General features: G+C 45.6%; 1 protein-coding gene across 1 annotated transcript in view; it reads right to left on the bottom strand.

Annotated features, from left to right (window-relative positions):
- Positions 1-13,761: 13,761 nt before the first annotated feature.
- LOC144784828 (collagen alpha-4(VI) chain-like) overlaps positions 13,762-19,155 on the bottom strand; it is a 509,156-nt gene continuing 503,762 nt past the window's right edge. Inside the window, exon 43 of the mRNA XM_078663887.1 lies at positions 13,762-14,082. Within this exon, the coding sequence (XP_078520013.1) occupies positions 13,910-14,082 (173 nt within the window). The 3' untranslated portion in view covers positions 13,762-13,909. The remainder of the gene's footprint in view (positions 14,083-19,155) is intronic.

The raw sequence follows: 19,155 nt of genomic DNA, 5'->3' as shown, positions 1-19,155 counted from the left end.
AATCGCGGCTATACTTAACAGTTAGGAAGAATAAACTGTCTATCATACGATCGAGAACAACCCCGCCACATCCTCCCCCATCCGCAATGATACAGGATAATTAAAGCCAGTATAGACATCCGAGCAAGAAAGGATCCGTGATGAATAAACAGCCCACTTCTTGGAAAAGGAAAAAGGAAAGACAAAAGGGGCAATAGAACAAAACAAAGGAAAAAAAAAAACAACCCTCCCCTAACCCCCCACCCTGCACCCCTGCAATGGCTACGGCCTAACCCCACTAGCAGCGTGCCTGTCGCCCAAGAACTACCCTAAAAGAAGGGAAAGAGAGAAAAAGTGGAGGAGGAGAAACCAAGCACACTCCCGGTCTCCCGTGCCCCCCGCTAACAGCTACCACCCCCAGACGCGATAAAGCCAACATTCAGCAAAATATACAAACCAGTCGGGGGAGTATATTCAATAGCCACCCAACTCCCATTACACTACAGGCACAACCCTGGCATTGCTGAAAACTATAATATCGGATCAAAACAGTAAAGTTCAGCCCTGGCCAGTACGATCTTCACTAAAAGTCTCCTTCCCTCGAGCCGCCATCTTGGGAAAAAGGGCAAAGCGTCCATGAAAGTTCTCGTCGGTGCAGTAGAGTCGCATGCAGGATAAATGTTCACAAAGAAAACAATGAAATGCTTCCAGGAACAGCACGTTTTCCAAAAAGTCACTGAAGAACTTGTTACCACACTGGAGACCATTCATAGATGTAGCATAAGGAAACAGAATCGAACAGGAGACGCTGGCATGAAGCACATGCTTGAGAGTCGTTGATTCGGAACCGCCAGGGCTCAGGAAATCCGGTATCGGCACAGGGACCTCGAGTTTAGACGTTTGGTGCACCGCTGGTACAACAGCCAGGGGAGAACTCAGCAAAGAGTCATCCTCCGGTTCCAGGATACCGTCTACTTTCTCGATCAGTGTCCGGAACACAGCGCTAGTATGCGAGTGGAGCGCCTCAATGGCGGCCATGACGGCCCGCAGCGATGGCGTGCCTTCCATCCGCTCCGTCCCCTCTCAGTAGGCGGCAGAGCCGGATTTGAACCCCGGAGGCCGGCTACTCCGGGGTAACAGGCCACGCAAGTCAGATGTCAAACAGTGGGCACTCCTGGTATAGCAGAACACACCTTTGCCGTCAGCGAGGGCCCCGTCCCGTCGACCCCGGGAGGGCAGCAAGGTCTTTGGGCGCCAGACCCCCACCACGGCCTCCGGTGGAACACGCTAGTGTGTTCTCGGTGTAGATCAATCACAGGATCGACACCAAAAAGCAGCAATTCACGGCACACTTCGGGAGACCGGGCTCAGTCCAGGTCTCACGGCCGCTGTTGATCACTTCCAGACCGGATAGGTTAGAAATCGAGGTCCCGGCTTCCATACGATGTTAGGCCGAGAATGGAGACACGGCGTATCTTCGTCGACCGATGAGGTAGAAAACTCGGGATTGCACCGTTAGAAGCAGTTAAACTTCATAAACAGGGGAATCGGGTGTGAAGTCAGGATTGAAAGCAGGATATTCAAGTTGCTGGCGGAGGTCGGCGGAGCCGGGAGCTTACGCGGCCATCTTGGTTGCTAGCGTCACACCTACCTTTTTTACATAACGCTAAACTTTTCTACACTTGACAATTCTGTCACAACTCCACATTTGCCCATTCTCCCGAAGTACCACATTGTTGAAAACCTTATACACCCGGCATGGGGGATAGATTTTTCTCTTGCTTTTGCGATTCCTTTATGCTCCTTTTGACCTGTTCCCAAGCCCCTTCCTACCACTTGGGAGTTTTGACCCCGTTCTTCGCATCGTACGACCTCTTGCACTTCCTTTGGTGACGTTCCACCCTCTCACCAGCTTCATTGGGATTGGAAATAACCACCCTTCCACCCCCCCAACCACATGGGGTTCAATTTAGTGCAAGGTTCTCTTCTAGTGAGGGCTACAAACGGGGACACCCCTGACTCTAGATTAGGTGAGGTGTGGTACGCCCATAAACAATCACGTAAGGATGATTCAACATTGTGACCATTCACTACAGCTAGCTGGATGTGTTCTTTTATGAGCCTGTTGGCTCTTTCTACCAGGCCAGTAGCTTTGGGGCAATACAGCGCAGTTCTTTCATGTTTAATATTATCGTTTTTCAAAAAGCCCTTCATCTGTTGTGATGTGAACTGCACTCCATTGTCTGTGACCAGATTGATGGTATTCCTTCCCTTGTGAAAACATCTTTGAGAAAGTTTAGGACCATTTTACTGTTTGTGCAATGGTCAAATGTTTGCGTTATCCAGTGAGATGTGTAGTCCACCAACACCAGCATTAATTTCTTGTACATGCCTAGGTTATCCATGGGCCCAATTATGTCCATGGCAAGTTTACTCCATGGTTTGGAAGGCACCTCGACAACGATTCGTCACTTTTGGCGCAACTAAGACAATCCTTCACCTTTTTTTGCTACCATGACGTTCATCCTGGGAAATCAGAAATGTAGTCTAATTCTGTGATTCGTCATGCTCTGCCCCAAATGACCCTCATAGGCCAAGTCCACAATCCTCTTACTCAGTCATACAGGAAGCATTATTATATTCTTGCGATACACTTTGCCTGCTATGGTGCTCAAGTCAAACCTGACCTCCAAGAAGTCTCTGATTTCTTCTTCAAGATCGCTGCACTTGTTGGACCACCCTTTGACCCTTATCTCTGAAGAACCGGTTAAACCCTTTTACTGGGTCTCGGCGGCGGGGGAACCGCCCAAGTCTTCCATACCTTCCATAATTAGTAAAAGGAGACGACACAGGAGCCTTCATCTGCAGGTGGAACCCAGATTTATTCAATAGCCCGGGCTATGGAACAGAGTCCCAAGCTAGTCAGAGACAAGACAGAGGAGGCTGCTGCTTTACTCCGCAGCTTACTAGCCTTTTATACTTTTTCATCTCAGTCTTTTGGCTGTTAGTTCATTGTTCAATCAGGGCAGTGTTTGCAGTTGATAACCAGATAGTGGAGTAGTGTGGCTCACTGGTTAGAGGCGGCAGGCCTGAGAGCAGAAGTCAGCCCGGGACCAGGGTTCAATTCCCGACGCGGCAGGGTCGTGGACCTTGGTCAGCGGACTCGATAATTCTCGCTTCGGTGCTTACTTTAATCAGGGGTTCCACTCGGCAACTCTGGGCATTAGCTTGCCTAATCTCCACAACGGCCCCACCAATTCCGGGGATGCCTGGCTCCACCTTGGGGACTCCCAGCAAGGGACCATCCCACAGGGAAAGCCAGGACGGGTTCCCCAGAGTTATACAGCGCCGGGACGCCCCGTTGCTGGGGCAGCTGTGCGCTTTACAAGTATACTACATTTACATTTACATCCAGACAACGTTTGTAGATGGTGACCTGGTCAAGGCTTGGTACACAAATCATTGTTCACTCGGCTTGATCAAGGCTCAGTCTTTCAGGTCATTGTTTAATCACCCTGATCAAAGCCCAGTCTTTCAGGTCATTGTTTAATCACCCTGATCAAGGCCCAGCACTCAGACCATTGTCCAGATAACCTGATCACGGTGTCAAGGATGTTTACCAGGCTGGGAGCAGGAGATGAAAAACAAATCATTTACCCAGGGTGTGAGTGTCTCGTGGCTTTCTGGTGAACTGCAAAGAACAGGGGGGTTGGGTGTGTGACAGTTCCTGGGCAGAAATGCAGGCTGCAAGATGGCTGTTGTCGTGTTAGTTAGATTTTCCTCAGGCATCAGCAGGAACGACCAGGTGGGTAGTGTGGAAGTGTTTGGCACGAGATGGCTATGAAAAAACAATGGAGTCTCGGCACAAATGATGCCGATCGGAAGAACACTTTTCCTCATCTCCATTAGCCTACCTAACACTTTTTCCTCTTCCATGTTTTTCTCCCATTCTTCTTTTGTTAGATCAGGGTCTTTCATGGCCACGATAAGACTATCTAGCACCTCCTCTTGCGGTCCCCCTAACTGTGTTCTGGATAGGAAATCAGCAATTTTGTTCTCGCCCCCTGGGACATATTCCAAGTTTTCTAGGCCCAGTATCCATTTGCAAATTCGTGGCGTACAGTGTTCCATGCCTTTCACAGTAAACATGTATGTGAGGGGCTTGTGGTCAGTGTGGATGGTGAAATTCAAACCTCACAGAAAGAACTTAAAGTGTTTCACTGCCCAGAAGCATGCCAGGGCTTCCTTCTCGATAACAGAATACTTACTCTCGGCTTTGGTCAAGCAACGTGAAGCAAAAGCAATTATCTTTTCCTCCTTGCAGTCCCTTTGAAACAAGGTAGCTGGCAGGCCTTTCTTGGACGCGTCTGTGGTGAGGAGGGTTTTCTTCCTTGGATCGAAAGTACCTAAGGCTGAGGAATTGAAAACGTCATCCTTCAAGGCATCCACAACGCACTTATGTTGTTCCTGCCAATCGAACTTCTTGTCCTTTTTTAACAGGCCGGCAGTTATTCACACTTCCCTAAGAAGGTCTTGATGTACTTGGCCATGTACTCTAGTAACCCCAGAAAGGATTTTAACTTGTTCTTGAGGTATGGGGCAACTCTCACAGTACTCAGCAAATTGTTCTTTGGCCTGAACCCATGTTCGGTAATGGAGTGTCCAAGATAATCCACCGAAGTCACACGGATCTGGCACTTGAATTCCTGCACAGTCAACCCAGCATCCATCAACCTCTTGAAAACGTCTCTGAGAGTTTGGTCGTGGATTTTGGCGGTTCGCCATACACCAGGATGTCGTCCTGAAAACACATGATGTTATCCACATCCTTCAGGACTTGATACATGATCTTCTGAAAAACCGCTGCAGCTGATGCTGGACTGAACGGCATTCTTTTGAACATGTAAGCTCCCTGTGGGGTTATGAATGCTGTGCGAGGTCTAGAGTCCGGGTGGAGATCAACTTGGTGTTAGGCCATTGAGAGATCGATGACACTAAAGAACTTCAGATGTCCCCTGGTACTCAGCATTTAATTTATGTTAGGAAGAGGGTACCTTTCGACCCAGTTGCTTTCATTGAGACTCTGCAGGTCCACGCATAGACTAATCCCTTCTTAGTTGGCTGTGGATGCGATCACAATGGGTGCCAGCCACTCAGACTTGTCAATGGGTTGTATGAGATCCATGCTGCATAACTTGTTCAATTCCTTCTCTAGGGGTTCCTTCATCAAATGTGGCACCGGGCGTAACTTGTGCACAGTGGGTCTGGCATTTGTATTGAGTTTGATCTTGTGCTGGAAATCATGAAGAAGGCCTAGTTTAGCATCAAACAATTGGGGAACTCCTTGCATATGCTAGTCCGGGATAGGATGACATCCATCAAAAGCACCTGGTCTTGGTTATTAGGATCAAGGATTATCCCTAACTGGTGTTTCCATTCCAATAGGTTAGACCCTGTCTCCACAATGTAGACCTTCCCCACAGTGCTCCTCCCCTTGAACTCAACGTGCATTTCTATCGTCCCAACCAGGGGTATGGGATCCTTGGTATAGCCTGTGGGTGAGATATCTGGTTTCATGAACTTGATGCTCCCCTGCCCGTCCATGTTCACAAACTCAGTATGGTTCAGAAGGGTAAACGGTGAAAAGGAATCTGCATACATGGTGACAGCCTTACTATCGCGCAGTACTTCGCATTTGGGATAGATTATGTTAATACCCCCCATCATGTCTTTTACTTGGAAGACATATTTCTTTTCATTAGGAGTGACACATTTAACTTCTTTGATACATGCCCCTTCTTTACCACTCCCCTCTCTGTTGTTGGGGTCCGCTTCTCTGCACACCCTAGCGAAGTGCCCCCTTCTATTGCATTTCTTACAAGTCACACTCCTAGCTGGTCAAAGGATATTGTTGGCTAAGTGATTGCTGCTGCTACACCTGTAACATCTTTGTTTCCTTTCCATTAATTGCGTTTTGTTATACATACCTTCTTTCCCCGTTACTTTGAAAATCTCCCCTTCTTCTTCACCCTTCTGTACGCTAGCTACTAGATCTGTAGGGGCTTTCATCTCGTTGAGTCCTCCCAATATACATAGACGATACACACTGGTGTCGATTCCGATCCGGTAAAATCCCCGTCCGTACGATTCGTATCCGGAGCCGTTTCCGTACGACTCGTACGGACGCCGTACGACCGGACGATTCCGATCCCGATCGGCCGACCCGGACGCGATTCGTACGGTACACGGAAAAGCGCACGATCACCTACACACCGTACGGCGCGTACCCCCCATGATCGCAGGGGTACGCGCCGTACCCCTGTGATCATGCGGGGTACGTGCCGTACACCCAGCGTACATGGGGTACGTGCCGTACACCCAGCGTACATGGGGTACGGTGCGTACACCCAGCGTACATGGGGTACGGTGCGTACCCCATGTACGCTGGGTGTACGGCACGTACCCCGCATGATCACAGGGGTACGGCGCGTACCCCTGCGATCATGGGGGGTACGTGCCGTACCCGGGGGGGGCGTTCCGTACCTGTTTCGGCGCGAACTCTGCGTTTACGACTGTTTTCGGCTCCCGTAGGAAAAGGGTCGTACGGTGCGTACCCGACACGAATCGTACTTGCTGGGTCGTAAAAACCAGCCGCGAACAGTAGTGATGTCGTGTACAGCGAGTTCCGAGTGAGACTCGTACGGAGATTTGAGTCGTACGGAGTCCTGTACGACTCGTACGGAGTTCGGCTCCTGGTACGGATCGTACTTCGTCGTACGTACGGGACGTTTACGGGTACGATTCGTACGGGGAAAAAACGCTCCGTACGACGATTCGGAGCGCATTTTACCGGATCGGAATCGACCCCACAGTGTCCAAGAGCAAGTCATCCTGGGTGGCATCAAGTCCAGTCTCATCATTGTGTAGTAGGGACACTAACCCCTACCATGGGGGAACCAAGGGGGCCGTTCGTCCACCCACCAACCATTCATAACCACCAGGCACACCCACCTCCCAAAATCGTCTCATTCGTCACTACAGGGGACATTGAGCAGGGCCGCCTTCCTCCACCTCCCCTTTTAGTAGCCATGATGCAATCGACAATGGAACATCTAAGCAGATAGTGCCCCCCCAGAACGAGCCCCCTGGAGAAAAAACCCAGAAGGGAAAAATCCTCTGAAGGCAATTGGAGACTTCCAGAAGGTTGACGAGGACTGGTACTTATGGTAGAAGACCAAGATGGAAGCACGGCACAGAAAGCGCAGGCAAGGCTAGTGGAATGCCAAGAACCAGAGGAATAAAAGGGTTCAGAAGGAAAACAAGAAGAAGAAGAATCCCCCGCATGAATGAGTGAGGAGATACCAGCAGGAGCGGAAAAAACACCAGCAGGATTAAAGATACACCAGCAGGAGCGAAGACATGCCAGCAGGAGTGAGGAGTGTTGAAATGCAAGGAGATAGACATTTCTGCTCCTTATATACCCCAAAACAGCAAGTGACATAGAGGAAGAAGCAAGGTCATCATGATGGATTGGGAAATACTGGCAGGAACACACAATAGAGAATTCACGATGGACTGGTTTATTAAAAACTTTTCCCTAGGAATTCTGCAAAGAATAAATGACAAATAACAAGAATTAGACCCCCAAGGAGAGGAATGCCTCTAGCCCACCCAACCAGCGAGGTGGTCCCTTGCAGGACTTCCCAGGTTGCAGCTAAGTGTTAAAGAAATCCCGCTATATAACGCGGGACACCAGGAAGGCAGTGGAGTGAGCTGCAGGCCGTGCTGCAACTCGCCGGGTGACACCAGCAACTCGAGGGCCCCAACAAGTCCAGTTCTTATGTGAAGGGTGAGACCCTCGCTACACCCACTGGAGCTCCACTCTCAGTTCTCTTCAGCTCCAACTCCACATGGACCCCGCTCGTCTTCCTGGCCCAACCTTTCTTGCAGGATACAGCGCGGGGGAGCTAGGCCCCGCTTGAGCCTGCCATGGCAATGCCGCTCATGCCATCTCCTCTGGCCTTCGCTTCTTCAGTGGTAGCCTGCAGGCTCCAGTGGGGCTGCCACACTCGCCGAACCCATCTACAGCCTATCGGTCCGCAACGCCTGCAGTAGCCGACCCATCCCCCAGGGAGGATCCCCGAGCACTGGAAGGGCGGGCAGCTAGGCCCACCAGGCCCCACTTCAGGACGCCTTCCCAACACAGGCTCCCTGGAACGGGAAACATCCTTAACAATGAAGATTTAAACACGACTTACCTGAACAACGAAGCCGGAACCACGACTTTAAAAAACCACGACTTTCCTTAAGCACAACTTCCCTAAACCACGAGTCTCTCCACTACCCTCCGCTCCTGTATAACGTCACTCCTCAGAATTAAGGGAAAATAAGAGGGGGGGTAGGTGGAGGGTTTCCCCCCACAGAAAAAGCATTAATAAAAAAAAAGAGCTAATGGTATGCGTTGTCACAGCATACCAACATAGTACATTTAGATCCGTTTTTTATTACGAGTGGTTCACGCAAGAACTATTCTAATTACAATAGTGCCATCTAACGGCTAAACACGAGATGTTTCATTTCGTGGTTTAGGAAGTCGTGCTAAAAAAGGTAGTGGTTAAGAATCACTCGTGGTTAGGCTTTCGTGGTTAAGGAAGTCCTGGTTTAGGCAGTAGTTGTTTAGACATACAACCCCCTGGAACGCATACCTGCCCCTGTTTCAGGCATCCTCACTGTGGTAGAATCTGCTTGCTGCAATGCTCACTTCAGGTGTTGTCGCCACCTTGGAGCAGTATGATAAGGATGGCTCGTGCTGGCCGGGAGCCTCCTTTTAGGGCTGCTGATTGGCCATCTTGCCAGCCATGCTCCTTCATATTAACTTATTTATCTAACTTGTTTGTAAAGCACAACTATGCATGGAGGCACTTGGGGTTATTACATGTATCAACAAAATACACCCCAATGTGTTGTCCCATCTGTGTGCCGAGGGGCCATGTTTAAATGTGTAGGTCTTTTTTATGTGAGGTCAGGGGACATGTTTGAATCATGATGCAGTGAACGACAAGTCCATCTAAGATTGAGGGAATAACATGTTCATACACACCCATTGTTAACCTGTAGACGGTTGTTTGGAACAGTGTGGTTTGCTGGTCAGGTTCACATTTCTGAAGTTGTCTCTCAGATGACTCAAGAGTATGTATCGGCAATGCCTTGAGATAAATACCAGTTAACAGCAGAGCAGTCCGGCTGCTGAGGATTGCGCCTCCACATAGGTTAATTCGGGTGGACGGGAGCAGCCATGTCTTTAGAACTTTAAAGAAAACAAATGCCTGTGTGTGTGCGCTTACACAGTGCCAGTGTTTATGAACAACAGACATTTTCAAGTCACAAAAGACTCTGTGGCAGTGAGCTCAGCCATTGCAATCCATTTCTTTCATTGATGGCAATTGGTTGTACAAATATCAGAATGCATTGAGCTGTATAACAGAAACTAAATATGGGTATACCAAGGGCAATATGATTGGCTTGTGAAGTCAAATGTCCGGGTAGAGAAATGCTGCCCGTTGGGTGTGTATAAATGGCATATTTTTTTTAAACAAGGAGGTGATAATTAGCAAAATAATAAACTGTGCTGGAGAAAATTTTGTATTAAAATGGGAACATAACAAAAGCAGGGGTAAACAAAGTGTTGATTTGTGGTTGCGTGATAGAGTCAAATGTATATGCAGAAGGTGGGTTTGTTGCTATTGTGCTTTATCGATGGCAATATGATATTGAGTTGAAAATGGAGAAACTTCATTTTGGAATGTATCTATTTAAATGATGAAACATATTGTCAAAAATATGTATGACTCTGGATCTAATCTGGCATATAAAAGAAAATTTCTCACAATTCCTAAATAATTAGGACCTACAGAAATAATAAAGACGCATGCACCTGAGAGGCAATATCTACTGAAAACAGATAGGCAAAGTAATAATGCAAGTTGAAAAAACAATGAGTAGACGTTGTTGTAGTAGCCCTTGTGATTCTTTATTTCAGGTATGCTTGATATTCAGAAATAAACAGCCAACGCGTTTCGCCCAGACATTGGCTTCTTCAGGGCATAGCTAAAGTTGCTGAAGCCTCGACAAGAAAACTGAGATGTTACAGACGCTGTGAGCGTGATACGTCCGTGTCAGGACGGGAAGATTAAAGGAGATGGCCTCAAGTAGAGGGGACCACCTATATGTCCATATAGGAGAAATCCCAGGCCAGTATTGAGGTCATACCAGAGGTATCCTTAGTGTAAAAGTAAATTTGTGAGCAGATTTCTGTGTTGTATGGAGACCGTGTCCGGTGGCATCCTGTCTCAGCAAGAGGGTGTAACAAAGAAGAACAACAAAATAGGATTGTTGGAAAAGGGTTTCAATTGTCTTTTTTCTATTTGTACTGTGATCTGGACAGGAAGGTACACCAGAGGTTAGGAGAAATGGAGGCAGGATGGAAAAAATTTAGGTGGGTGGGGACATTAAGGAAAATAAAAGGAACAAAAATGAATACGTGCGAGAGGAAAATGGAGGAAACACAAGGATGGAAGAGAGAGGAGATGGGATGGGCCGAAGAGGAGGAGTAGTTCAAGGCAGTCTTGCCTGTACTTACTTAACTAGCATTGGCAAAGCCACTAGGCCTTGTTTTTGTGTCCCATTGGCCTTGCCAATGTTTTTTTTAGTTATGCTGCATAGCATCCCTGATGCTGTGCAGCATGGCTAAAGCTAAACAAAGAAAAGCCTTTTTGCAACCACCTAAGTCAATTTGTAGGCAAGCCTACCGAATCGTCCTTTATTTGTTTTATGTTGGTAATATAAAATCAAAATGCAAAAAGTGTGTTTAAAATGTTTCTAAAGTGGGCAGGGGATTGGAAGCACAGGGAGGTAGAAGCAATAGGGGCGAAGCAACAGTGAGGTTGAAAGCAACACAGGGGAGGATGGGGGTACACGGAAGAAACTTGGGTGAAGGCAGGGGACATGAAACCAACTCAGGAAGGTACAGGGCACGGAAGCAAAATAGGGAAGGATGGAGGCAAATTCCACACGGAGAAGCACATGGTCATGCAGCAGAGACCGGGGCGGGAAGAAGTGAACGGGGACAGGTAGCAGCACAAGTACATACAGAGAAGTACATAAGGGAGACAGCTCAAAAACACATGCACTCTATGTTAATGCTTACATAAAAAGAAAAATGTAGTTCACTGACATTGAGCACAGGCACCAGCCAAACCGACATGGTAAAGTGGTAATGCTCCACAGGTGGGACAAACGAGACTGATAATCTGGGAAACTATTAAGAACCAGGCTAATATGACTGATAAGGAAAGCCAACCAACAGTAAGCAATGATGGGCTTCAAGTCCCTCTATGTTCTTAATAAGCCACAATAGGGCTTGCAGTAGACCGCACATGCGCTGGTTCGACCTAAATAGGAAAAAGGAGCAAATAGGAGTGAAGGAGGTGCAGGGTGAAGATCAGTGGTATGCAGTCGTGGTCGGAAAGACTCGCGGGTGGGGGGGATCGTTTTAATTATAAAAAAAATAACTTACTTTAAGCTGCCCGATCCGGTCTTGTGTGTTCTCTGCTCCTCGCAGGAAGCAGACAGCAGGCAGCCTCCCTCCCCTCCCCCAAGCCAATCACAACACTGCAATGGCAGCGTTGTGATTGGTGGTGACGGCGCAGAGCCAATCGCCTATGGGTAGGCCATTTCCTCCATGTAAGTTGCATGCAGCCTACATGGAGAAAATGGCAGAGTGCGCATGACTGGTTTGGTCGGCCCCAGAGGGCCGACCAAACACTCAGGGCCCGCAACATTGGGCTTGCCACTCCTCCCCTGTTGCAGAACCACCCACCCACCCTCCCTTCCCCAACCAAACCCTTCTGCTTTCTCACAGTACGAGAAGCAGTAACATTAAAATGTTTTTTATACCATTTCATGTTACTGCTTCTCACAATGCGAGAAAGCAGTGGGGCGACGTTCCTCCGCCCACATGGAGGAGCCGCCCCTGGTGGTATGGAGGGAAGTCCAGAGATTGTACAGAGGAAGATGGGGCGCCGGAGGACTCCTACGTACAAACCAAGTACTGAATATAAAAATTGAATAGTACATACTTTTAGATATTAGTGGCATTCACCAGGGTGAATATAATTTATTTACTAAGATGTTTGCCAAGTGATCTGAGATAAACGTTTCTCCAGAATGGGTTTCTTTACACAACACATTCTCTTGCCTCTATGCACAACACTATAACATCCTCTGTGTTGTAGACAATATGACTTTATTCAAATTGGTAAAACAACTTAGATCCACACTGCAATGAGCATTTTACATTGATCAAAGACTAATCACAACATGATGGCACACATTTTACAAATTTTTGGGTCTTCTTTCAGCACCAATAAAATTGTAGTACAACATGGGTTTCCATCATAAGCTAATGATGATAAACCCCGACTATGTTAATTTTTTCCATTTAGATTAATTATACTTTAATTTATGCTTTTTGTAAATCTTGAAAATTTGGCAGTGATCCTGACCTTCTATACCAGTAGTGGACACCTTTGCTATAAGGTTTGGGAAGAGCAAAATGATCTCTTTATTTCAAAATTGTATCCAATCCGATTGTATTCCATTTGAAAATATTGGGCCACATTTAACTTTATGAAGACTTCATACAAAACAATGTTAAATATTCAAGGGCCTTGAATACCAGAAGACGTTAGGTAAACAATACCCTGTCTCTCCACCATAGGCAATCCGCGTTGTTGACCCAATTCAGGAAGGACCTCAAGACCTGTCTCTTCGACTGAACCTCCACACCCAGACGGATGAGCAGCACCCCCATCCACCCCTGTCCCTCCCCCCCAGCGCCTTGACACGCTCAGGGATGAGTAGCCACGCTATACAGAATCATGATTGAGTGATAGTCCACATAACTCAGATTGAGGAAAGGATATCAAAATAGAAAGTTAGGGAAAGAGTTATGTAGTTATTTTAAATACTACTTTTTGTGAGTCTGAGTGGCTAGAAATTAGGAAAATGGTATAGGACCACTGAGAAGCGTTTGTTCAATGCACAAAAAGATTCACTGCAATTAGTAAAAACTTGTTTTTCTCCCATTTTTTAACAATAAAAAAAGACAGAGTACAATTTGACAAAAAAGTGGTTACATCCGTTTCTGGTCGGCGAATGGCTGTAACAAGCACCATTTATTAGGAACGTTATGTACATCACTAAGCTCCCTTTCTTTGTATAGACACAACTGTAGATTGCTTGAAAACATAAAAAAATACCTGACCTGTCCCATATACACTAGTGTCTATTGTGCCACTGGATATCCTATCCTTTGCCATCATTTCATTATGATGACAGGAAATTTCATAAAGCATGTATTTACCCATTTTACAGAAGTGAAATAATTTTGAAATTAAGGTCTACATCTTAAACTTTTCACTATGCTGTATGTTTGAGGTATTAATTCATTTTCAGTAAATGACAGCTACTGCAGAAAGTGCACATTCTTGGCATTGAAGGCAACACAATTGAAGTTCATGTTTTTGTTGCCTCAATTGTTAGATAAAAATAAAATTACCAAGTAAGGTAAACATGTTGTTCTTCCTATGTAAAACAATAATGAATCCATGATTAGCAAAAGAAACGTAGTGTGTAATCAATGACAACACAAGAAATACTGTCTACTCCACGTCTTATTTTGGCATCAGTTCAGTCATGGCATCCTGTAGTTTTATGGGAGCGTGGAAGTACTTCCCAATAAGTGCTAGTGCACCAAAGCCGGAGTACACAGTATTGAGAACAGCACCCATTTCATTGGTTGGGTACATCAATGCTTCAGTGACAGCTATGCTGGTAAGTTGTCACATTGTGGTAAGGCGCAAGTGTAATGCTAGGATGAAGTGAGGCACATGGTTTCGCAGGCCTCCTGAGTTTCAAAGCGATTCGAGTTGCCTCCGCAGCCTCCATACCAGAACTGGTCACATTTTTTCTCCACTTTGTTGTAGGACCACTTCAGGCTGTACTCCTGACAACTTCCTTCATCTTGGGCCACAGCACAGGCATCTGCATAGATCAAGGACAGAGATTATTTTATTACAATTTACTGTGAATATACCCTTTGTAAAAAGCTGTTGTGTTAAATATTAACCATACAAACACAATTTCATTTAGTATGTGAGTAATCTTTATAAAATGCTTTTGTGTTAAATATGAAACATGCAAATACAACTATATTAGTTGTACATTATTATATTTCATATCATTTAGGGACATTTGTAGGTAATCTCCATTTTGCGATTCTGAAATAGCGATTTTTAAAGAATCGCTATTTGAGAATTGCAAAATGGAATGTAGGAAATAATTTGCAATTTTTTTGCGATTACCAAATATTCCTTCATTGCGATTAGCAAATTGCGAATCGCAATTAAGGAATGAGTGTCCCATTCATTCCTATGGGCCAAGAGGCCCATAGGAATGAAGGGGGATACATTCTCAAATTGCGATTTTCTATGAGAAAATCGCAATTTGAGAATCGCAATTCCAAGGGTGCCAGGGTGTCAAAAGGACACCTTTTGCACCCCTGGAATATGCTTGTAAGTACATGTGGCACACAGACATGCCCTAAGGGCATCTCTGTGCGCCACATGGCACTTTGAATTAAAAAAAAAAATGCATTTTTAAAGGAAATCGCAAAATACTATCTACTTGGAGTAGGTGGTATTTTGCGATTCCTTAAGCCTGAATCGCATTTTCTAATTGACTCCTACATAGCATTTAAGGAATCGCAAAATTGCGATTCCTTAAATGCTTGAGCAAAATAAGGAATCGCAATTTTTGCAATTCCTTATTTTGCTAATATGCACCTACATATCAAAACGCCGTTTGCGATTCGCAAACGCCGAAATTCGCCGAATTTCGGCGTTTGCGAATGGCAAACGGCGAACCTCCATATGCCCCATAATCATATTTCATGATAAATCCTAATTTTACAGGTTGTTTCGTAAATTAATCACAGGAGAAGATGACCTATTGGTATTAATGAATATAACTGTCATATTTACACAAAAAAATCTACTTTTGATATTTGTAAATCGTATTTATTAGTTTACATTTTAATACACTGTCACTATCTAAGCCTCTGTCATGCAGTGCCACATTTTATGTTTCCATTAACCAACCTGAAATGGCCCAGGAGGTCGTCCGCAACAGAGGCGCTAGATATTCTACACTGGCTACCAATTCACAAACGCATCCTGTTCAAGGTCCTTATCATCACTTTTAGGGCCTTCCACTCTTCGGGCCCCCAATATCTTCAAACTGTTTTTAGTCACTATTTTCCCTCCCGAAGTTTAAGATCAGCAAATGCCAATCTGTTGAAAATACCTGCCTTCAGACTGGTGTCAAAGGGAGGAAAATCACTCACAGTCTTAGGTTCAAAGGCATGGAATAAACTTCCCCCACAACTTCGCCAGATTACATCTGAGTCCCTGTGTAGTAAAGAACCACTACATTTAAGGGGTTCCAAGTACCAATTTATTCAGTAATAAATAACAGGTGCTCCCAGCTTGGCGGCAGACTCTCACACTTCAACATTCTAACGCGCACTCTCGAGGGCAGAGTGGGCTGTACCAAGGAAGGAGAGGGGAGAGGGGTGGGTGAGGGGAAAGGAGAGATTACAACACACCTTCCCCCTTGAGGAGAAAAGAAAAATGAGAGTATGCGAAGGAAGGGGAAACGGGGAGGCGAGAGGTGGAAGGAAAAGAGCGGGAGAAAAGAGAAAGGAAGATGGAAGCTGGATCAACGGATACATATAGGTTGCAAACAGAGAAGCAATCAATTAACCTCAGTGAAGGAAAAATTTTAGCTGTAACACGAAACATTAAACAACAGACTATGGTGCCATCTCGTTGACCTCAGTATAGGATTGACAATTGATGGTATTGAGCAATGAGTTCCTTTGGTCAGATAGGTCTCGCACAGAGTCCTGACCTTTCTCGCAGAAGGGGTCCTCTTTTACCTCCTCGACGTTGAACTTCTGATAATTGCGGGGTAGGTCAGGTGACGTAGGCACCAGGCAGGAAAGGATGCCACCTAGCTTTCCTCCTATGATCCTGTTGGCGTGAACAAGTTTACAGTTTCTTCCATATTGAAATTGAGAAGAGTCCACTTCTATTCAGGGTCCTGAAACTCGTACTTTCTCCTAATCTCATAACGTGGACCATTTTCTCTTCAGAACCTTTAATAGGAAGTCCTTTCGTACTTTCTGCATTTCCGTACTCTTTCTTGAATTCCAGCAAATTAGTGTCCACTTCTCCTTCCTGTTCATAATTGACTTCATACTCCTCCATCGCCTTGGTCCAGGACTCGGACGGTGTGGAACTTTGCCAAGCTTCTTTACGATAGAATTGGTTCCTTTTAACTTTTGCCGCTCATTAGCTGTCGTACTTATGCAAGTTCCATTACTTTCGATTGTTTCTTTTCCTCCAACTCTACCTTTACTGCCTTCTCTCTCCCGTTTCTTGCGTACTTCTCTTTCATCCACCCAACCTTGTACAGTCTCTAGTTTTTTCTTTATTTTGTCCTTGGCTACTTCCTTTACACTCACTTCGTTTCTAGCTGCTCCTTTCAAAACTACAGACCCCGTAGTTTGTGTCTCACGAGCCTTAGGTACTTCACTCTTTGTTCCCTGCATGCTTTTGATCTGTGCCTGCTCACTCACTTGTTCTTTTTTTCTACCATAACATGAACCTCTCCATTTCTTATTATCCTTTCCCCCTTTCGTGGTGGGTACACATTCCGTTAAATGTATGGTACACCAAGTATTGATTCCCTTGTGTATTGACTCCATAGCTTTGTACACTTTTACATTGATGTCCTCCCCTGTATATGTTTTTAGGGATGTTTTTGCCTCTTTGAATTCTTCTCCATATTCTTTAGTTACTTCTCTATTCCCTACGCTCTTGCTTACCGAACTATAACGTGATCCTGAGTCAGAGATCATATCTGTCTTTACTCCGCCTTGGAAGATGGTAACCACTGGGTTTGTTTTATTGGCATTATCTTCCTCTTTGTTCACCTTTCTTTCCTTAATCTCGTCATTCCTTTGTTCCTTTACCAACGAGGCTTGTTTTTTGTAATCATCCAACCCACTCAAATTGTCCTCATAACAATTTCTGTCTGACTCTTCCGTCACTACTTTTTCCATTGCGTGGTACTTTTTTCCTCCTCCAGTTCCTAAACTGTGGAGCCATATTTCTGCTTTTCCCCCTGGTAAAAGAGATACTTTCTCCTCCTCAAAAACTGTTATGTACCTCTCAACATTTTTCTTCCACTCACCCCCTTCTGCGGTGATTTTTATATCTCTCTCCCTAAACTGCACTGGTGACGGAAAATTGTATATCTGGGCCCACTCCATGTCAAACGCGCAGCTGCGCTCGGGAGTGTGTCGAACCTGGGTTCCCAAGATCGAAAAATTCACTGAGGCAGCGCTCTCCAGCTGTTTGAAATATCTGAGAAGATCAGGGAGGAAGCTTGACCCCAGATGCCACGTGTGAAACGGAAAGGAGGCAGTGTTGTGAAGCTGTACGAGAAAAGAGCAGAGGAACAAGTGGTGTAGCTAACCTGGGTTCCCGCTAATAGAGAAAAAAAAAAAATCAACAAAGAATAAATAAATAATAAAGAAATAAAGTTTACTGAAGCAGTGTCTTAAGAGGTTTGACACGTCTTAGAACCCCTGAAGCCACAGGCACAGAGGCAGCGTAAGGAAGCTGTGTGAGGAGATTGCTAAGGAAAACTTCAGGTTTCTGTGTGGTAAAATCAACCGAAACAGCGCGTAGAGGCTGTGTGAGGAAATACCTGAAAGTAAATGAAACCGCATTCAGCGCGGTGAACCAGCGTGAGGAAGTTTCGAAATCCATCTGCATCCGACAAGAGTCTTCCTCCTCTGCCCCGATGCAATGCACAGGAACGCCAGCGATTACTTAAATATTTCTTCCTCTGATCCTGTATTCACCCAGGAAGCAACTTGTGCTGCGAAGTCCTATTTCTTCTTTCACGGTTGCCGAGCAGGGACTTCCCGTCTACACCCTGCGGCTACACGGAACAAGACCAGCTGAGTTGTCTCCCTCACCAGTGTCAACTGCTTCTCACGGCCCACACCTCTGTCCTCACAAACCACGGAGGAGAAACAGCAAGGTGCAAAGGGCGCTCAGTCCCAGGAATGAAATCGAAAGAAAGGTGAACAAAGAGGAAGATAATGCCAATAAAACAAACCCAGTGGTTACCATCTTCCAAGGCGGAGTAAAGACAGATATGATCTCTGACTCAGGATCACGTTATAGTTCGGTAAGCAAGAGCGTAGGGAATAGAGAAGTAACTAAAGAATATGGAGAAGAATTCAAAGAGGCAAAAACATCCCTAAAAACATATACAGGGGAGGACATCAATGTAAAAGTGTACAAAGCTATGGAGTCAATACACAAGGGAATCAATACTTGGTGTACCATACATTTAACGGAATGTGTACCCACCACGAAAGGGGGAAAGGATAATAAGAAATGGAGAGGTTCATGTTATGGTAGAAAAAAAGAACAAGTGAGTGAGCAGGCACAGATCAAAAGCATGCAGGGAACAAAGAGTGAAGTACCTAAGGCTCGTGAGACACAAACTACGGGGTCTGTAGTTTTGAAAGGAGCAGCTAGAAACGAAGTGAGTGTAAAGGAAGTAGCCAAGGACAAAATAAAGAAAAAACTAGAGACTGTACAAGGTTGGGTGGATGAAAGAGAAGTACGCAAGAAACGGGAGAGAGAAGGCAGTAAAGGTAGAGTTGGAGGAAAAGAAACAATCGAAAGTAATGGAACTTGCATAAGTACGACAGCTAATGAGCGGCAAAAGTTAAAAGGAACCAATTCTATCGTAAAGAAGCTTGGCAAAGTTCCACACCGTCCGAGTCCTGGACCAAGGCGATGGAGGAGTATGAAGTCAATTATGAACAGGAAGGAGAAGTGGACACTAATTTGCTGGAATTCAAGAAAGAGTACGGAAATGCAGAAAGTACGAAAGGACTTCCTATTAAAGGTTCTGAAGAGAAAATGGTCCACGTTATGAGATTAGGAGAAAGTACGAGTTTCAGGACCC

The sequence above is a fragment of the Lissotriton helveticus genome, chromosome 10 (assembly GCF_964261635.1).
Source record: "Lissotriton helveticus chromosome 10, aLisHel1.1, whole genome shotgun sequence".
Classification (NCBI taxonomy): domain Eukaryota; kingdom Metazoa; phylum Chordata; class Amphibia; order Caudata; family Salamandridae; genus Lissotriton; species Lissotriton helveticus.
Note: the sequence above shows the minus strand (reverse complement) of the source record. Positions and strands in the feature narration are given on the sequence as shown.